The sequence below is a fragment of the Ailuropoda melanoleuca genome, chromosome 14, assembly GCF_002007445.2.
Source record: "Ailuropoda melanoleuca isolate Jingjing chromosome 14, ASM200744v2, whole genome shotgun sequence".
Lineage (NCBI taxonomy): Eukaryota > Metazoa > Chordata > Mammalia > Carnivora > Ursidae > Ailuropoda > Ailuropoda melanoleuca.
In genome coordinates, this window is record NC_048231.1 from 60,484,677 (window position 1) to 60,490,733 (window position 6,057).

Consider the following 6,057-nt stretch of genomic DNA (forward strand, 5'->3'; position numbering starts at 1 on the left):
TAAATAAATAAATAAATAAATAAATAAATAAATAAATAAATAAAATCTTTAACAAGAGGGATTGTTAATGTCTTCAGACTAAGTAAGAAGTTGCCAGGACACTTATACTCTAACAGTTTTTAGTGTGGAAATCAGAACAGAACCCTTACATTGAGTGACTGGAGTGCTTTAAGGGGACTGATTGGGGCAGCAACAACAAAAAGATGCAGAAACCTTGTCCTTGTGAGTTCAAAGACTTCCTCGCTGACAGGTATTCTGACTGGCAGCATGACCTCATGAGAAAGATCTTTCGACAGCCCCCAGATTTCTCTCTGGGTTCTGCGCCTCTCCTGCTGAGTCTGAGAAGTAAGGGAGCGGGTGGACACTGGCACCTGTTGCTGCTAGCGGGGAGGTCTCCCGCGGACTGGACAGGGGCCTGGCAGATGACGTGGTTTCCCGTATCTGTGGCTGGCTTAGGGGCTGTTCCTCAGCTGAGTCCCGAGCTCGCTCTGTCTGGCCCTTTGGAGCGTGAGCTCTGCCGTTGGCCTTATTAACCTTGAGCTAACAAGGCTTCTACAAGGCAATTTCCTTCCATGCATCTAAGTCTTTGACTTTTATTTTTTTATTTTTTTTTAAAGATTTTATTTATTTATTCAACAGAGACAGAGACAGCCAGCGAGAGAGGGAACACAAGCAGGGGGAGTGGGAGAGGAAGAAGCAGGCTCATAGCAGAGGAGCCTGATGTGGGGCTCGATCCCATAACGCCGGGATCACGCCCTGAGCCTAAGGCAGACGCTTGACTGCTGTGACACCCAGGCGCCCCTAAGTCTTTGACTTTTAAAACGTGCACAAATTTGGCAGTATCCTGTTACATTTGATTGAGGAATGCATTTATTTTGTAAGAGAAGTTACATCCGAATGCTGCTCCCTTTTGTATTAAGGTAGGCTCAAGATTACAGGATGAAAGGGAAGAGGGCCAATACAGGTGTGAGTTACAGACTAGTAAAACAAAGTTTGTCGCTCTTCAGTAAAACTGACACTGTGTCTTCTGTTATATAGTATTATTACAGCATAAAGGATATCAGCATTGGTGGGCGGTGTGTTTGCAATGGCCATGCCCAAGAGTGCAATGCAAACAATCCTGAAAAATTGTAAGTACGCTGTACACATTTTTTAGTCTTGCTGTGAATGAGTCTCATTGTGTCAGTAGACGTTTGCATCTCCCTTAAATATTTCTAAATTCTTGCCCTCAATAGGAATGTTTAATTGTCAACAAATAAATGGTGTGTCTATTTCTCCCCTCCTCTGGCCCTGCACTTGCTTCCACATGCCCCAACCAGCCCGTAGAAGACATGGCTAATCAATCACAGTGCCCTGGGGATGATCTAGGATGCAGCCACTGAATCCTCTGGGGGTCCCCCCATCCCCAGACGGTGCCCCAGGCATCCATGAATAATTGATTAGAGTTAGCAAGAGAAAAAAAAAACAAACCTTGTTTGTCATCCCTGGTGTAATGAGATCAGCAGGTTTACATTTTCAAATATTTTTTTCTTTTATTTCATTGTGATAAAATACACATGATATAAAGTTTACTATCTTAACCATTTTTAAGTGGTAGTGGTTTAAATTCAGTAGGGTAAAGTACATTCTCATTGTTGTGCAATCTCCAGAAGCCAATTCATCTTGCAGAATTGCAACTCTGCACCTCTTAAACAACAGCTCCCCACTCCTTCCTTCCCCAGCCCCTGGCAACCACCGTCCCCTTTTCTGTGTATCAATTTGACTACTCTAGGTATTTCAGATAAGTGGCATCACACAGTATTTGTCTTTTTGCAACTGGTTTCTTTCACTTAACATCATGTTCTCAAGGTTCATCTATGTTGTAGCTTGTGTCAGAATCTCCTTTTTAAAGGCTGAATAAGAATTATTATGTGTATACCATATTTTGCTCATTCATCTGTTGATGGACATTTAGGTTACTGCCACCTTTTGGTTATAGTGAAGGATGCTGCTATGAACACAGGTGCACCCATTTTTGTTTTTATTGAGGTCTATTTTACATACAATAAGATGCATGGATACTAACTAGTAAGTGTTCAGCAACTGTATACACTCACGTTATCAACACAAGAGGGATGCTGTTGTGGCTGGAAATGACGGGCTGCTAGACAGAGTAGCAATTTTCTCTCCATGTTTTGTTTAGAGTCTACAATTCCCCATGAGCAGCATTTACCAGAGATGTTTTGCTTTTAATCAGTTGAGGTTTGTACCTTATTAGGCTTCATGCTCAGGCACAGGTGCCAGCCACCAACTTCTATGGTGTGGAGCCCTGTCCCTGACCAGCAGCAATCCCTAGTGTTGTCAGCCCTCCTTCCGAGATCAGGCAGTGCTGAGACAGCAACACGAATCCATCAACTGACCAGCCTTTACTTGGCAAGCCCGTATTTATTGATGATGAATCCATTGCCTCCTGGAGGGTAGAGCCCTAAGACATTAGAAGTCAGATCAGAGAAGTCCTGAGCTGGAGAGAGAGGGGAGAAAAGAGGTTGGTCTAATGTCCCTTAGCCTGAGACAAAATGGCATCATGCAGGAGAGGAGCTGAAGTCATTGGAGAGGGTCTGAACTTCCTTCCTGGAAGGGCTACCAAGCCCTGTTGACCTTGGCAGACCTGGAAGGGTTCTTTACTGGGCGGCACAGAGTGAGAAACCAAGGTGAGTAGAGAAACTGTTTCCCCTTGCCTCAGTTTACACCAACACAACAGCCTTGCCTCCCACTGCTTGCTGGTTTGCTTCTGCCCAGCAGGCTTATTCATGCAAATGCTGAGGAAATCCATACCCATGAATAGGAAAAAAATCTTAAATTTTTAACAATTAGTTTCAGAGGCAGAATTTAGTGATTCATCCGTTCCATATAACACCCAGTGCTCCTTACATCAAGTGCCCTCCTTAATGCCCATCACCCAGTTATCCCTTCTCCCTACCCCTCTCTGCTCCAGCAAGCCTCAGTTTGTTTCCTAGAGTTCAGCATTTTTTATGGTTTGCCTCCCTTTCAATTTTCATCTTATTTTATTTTTCCTTCCTTTCCCCTATGATCCTCTGTATTGTTTCTTAAATTCCACATATGAGTGAAATCATATGGTATTTGTCTTTCTCTGACTGACTTATTTCACTTAGCATAATGCCTCTAGTTCCATCCACGTCATTGCAAATGGCAAGATTTCCTTTTTGATGGCTGAGTAATATCCCATTGTGCGCTTGCGTGCATCTGTGTATATCTGCCACATCTTCTTTATCCATCATCTGTCAATGGACATCTGGGCTCTTTCCATATTTAGGCTACTGTGGAAATTGCTGTTGTAAACATTGGGGTGCAGGTGCCCCTTCGACTCACTATGTTTGTATCCTTTGGATAAATATTGAATAGTGCAATTGCTGGGTCATAGGGTAGCTCTATTTTTAACTTTCTGAGGAACTCCATACTGTTTTCTGAGTGGCTACACCAGTTTGCACTCCCACCAACAGTGTAGGAGGGTTCCCTTTTCTCTGCATCCTCACCAACATCCACTGTTTCCTGACTTGTTAATTTCAGCCATTCTGAGCAGTGTGAGGGGGTATCTCATGGTGGTTTTGATTTGTATTTTCCTGATGCTGAGTGATATTGAGCATTTTTTCATGTGTCTGTTAGCCATTTGTATGTCTTCTTTGGAGAAATGTCTGTTCATGTCTTCTGCCCATTTCTTGACTGGATTTTTTGTGGGTTTTTTTGGGGTGTTGAGTTTGATAAATTCTTTACAGATTTTGGGTAAGATATTTGCAGCTATCTTCTCCCATTCTGTAGGCTCCCTTTTAGTTTTGTTGACTGTTTCCTTTGCTGTGCAAAATCTTTTTATTTTGATGAGGTCCCAATAGTTCATTTTTGCTTTTGTTTCTCTTTGGAGAACATGTCTTTGGAGACATGTCTAGCAAGAAGTTGCTGGGCCAAGGTCAAAGAAAAAGATCTTATAACATATTTAAGGCAATGCAGTGACTTAATGGAGTAGGCAAAGACTGGACAATCAGAACATTTAGTTGCTGAGCAAGTAGAATGCATGAAGAGGCAGAAGAGGGCCTGAATTAAGCATGTCTACCGTGATAACTTGATTCATGGAAATGTGGATGGATCACAAATGTAATTCTGAGCTTCCTAGCAGTCAACTCAAAAGGGGAAACCTGCCTAGTTTCTTCTTTCACTATGATCATAATCTAAAGAATGATCAGTTGTTTAGGAGCATGACCGTTGGCACTAGGATCAGATAAGCAATTTCTCTGGGAGCGATGTGGCGTGATCATTACGAAGAGGTCTCTCTAGTCAGCAACATCTTCAGTCACATCCTTACAGCAGATGCAAGGCTGAGTTTTCTAGATCAACCATCAGCCTAGGCTGAGAAAGAAGCAGAAAAAGCAATTATTTGTGGGTGACACCAATCAAATTCAGGCTAGTATCTTTTTTTTTCCTGCTCTCAATTTTAATCTATGAGAGTAGTTGGACTGTATGTTCTCCAAGCAATATTCCCTAAGTAATGCTGTCAGTTCAGCTTGTGCGTATGCTTTATTGGCAGTGAGCTAAAATACCTGTCTGATAAAAGTCCATTTGGACTCCAGCTCTTCTGTGCTGTGAGTAAAATCTGTCTCCATTTGCTTTAACAAGCAGCTGAGCTGGCAGAGGGATGATACCTTCCCTTTGGAGTGCAGCTGGTTGCATGCCATGCCCCACCACCCCCTTAGAAGAGTTGAGAGGATCTCCACAGGCATAGCCTTAGACAACTGTTTTGAATCCTCTTTTAAGCACAGATAAGTGACAGCTCAGAGCTTGGGAGTTCTAATCCAATGCCATGGCATCAATTTCAGTTTAACCTGAGGTGGTTGTAGTGCAGATGTATAATTCTTTGCAGGCAGATTTTTAGATAGTTAGCCCCCCGCCTTGCTGAGTCGTCTGGTTTTGGCCTCGCAAGGAGCTCTTTGTTGGAGCTGGGGCAGCCTCCTGGAGCAGGGTCCTTTGAGATCTTGTTGGGAACTGGCTCTTGGGTTTGGTGAATCTCTGTGCATGACCCCAGGCTCAGAGCAAGAGACCTGAGCAGATCTTTCTCCCAGGACTGCTCCAGAGCTTCGTGAAGATGTGGTACTCAAGAACTCCCAGTAAACTCAGCACTTGCTTGCTCCTGTGTTCAACTCCTGTTATGGAAGCTGGTAGAGAAGAAAGCTGGAACTTTGGAGTCAAGACAGGCTTAGCTTTGAAGTCTGGCTCTTCACTTATCATCACTTGACCTTTGGCAAGTGTTTTGGTATCTTGGAATCTCAGTGTCACCATCTACAAAATAGAGACAATAAGGAAGAGAGGGCGCCTTGAACTAATAACATATGCAAAGTGCTTTGTTCTCATAATTACTCCATGAATGGTGCCTTGGGTAACCACCATGACTGTCAGTTTCTCACACAGGAACAACTGATCTTAATCAAAACTTTTGAATAACTGAGATGTGCTTGGCCACATGCCCAGGTTTCGGTGTGAATGCCAGCACCACACCTGTGGGAAGACGTGCGATCGCTGTTGTGCGGGGTACAACCAGAGGCGCTGGCGACCCGCCACGTGGGAGCAGAGCAATGAGTGTGAAGGTGAGCGCCGGGGGAGGGGCTCCGGGGAGTGAGGCCCCGCCCACTCTTTCCTCTCATTTCTCCCTGATGCTAGGTTTCCCATGTGCTTAGGAAGCCGGTAGGGTGGTGTCCGTCTTAGGGACTCAGGTCTGTCTATCGTTTCGAAAAACACAACCTGGAGGTAGAAGTGCCCCATTCTAAATTCAGATATGAACGGGAGAATAAAAATAACAGCAGTAATAATCGCTAATATGTATTAAGCATTCACTTAATGCTGGCCTCTGTTTCTACTCGTCTGAAAGATCGTGTAGCCACTATTAAGTTGTAAACCCTTACCGTTTCTTAGAATGTGATGCTGGATCGGAATCCTAAATCCATATTATTTAATATGTTTAGATTATCTAATTACTTATACAATTATACAATTTTATATTCTGCTCTTTTTCAC

At 43.5% G+C, this 6,057-nt stretch overlaps 1 protein-coding gene across 6 annotated transcripts in view; it reads left to right on the plus strand.

Moving 5' to 3' along the window:
* LAMA3 (laminin subunit alpha 3) overlaps nucleotides 1-6,057 on the plus strand; it is a 254,194-nt gene that overhangs the window by 62,858 nt on the left and 185,279 nt on the right. For 5 of the 6 annotated variants that reach the window (XR_004620111.1, XM_034642117.1, XM_034642118.1 and 2 more), the window contains exons 6-7: nucleotides 1,039-1,130; nucleotides 5,515-5,630. Coding sequence is in view for 5 of the 6 variants with exons in the window: in XM_034642117.1 (XP_034498008.1) it covers nucleotides 1,039-1,130; nucleotides 5,515-5,630 (208 nt within the window). In the remaining variant the exon portion in view is untranslated. Of the gene's footprint in view, nucleotides 1-1,038; nucleotides 1,131-5,442; nucleotides 5,631-6,057 lie in introns of those variants that run through there. The other variant, XM_034642116.1, reaches the window with a different exon arrangement.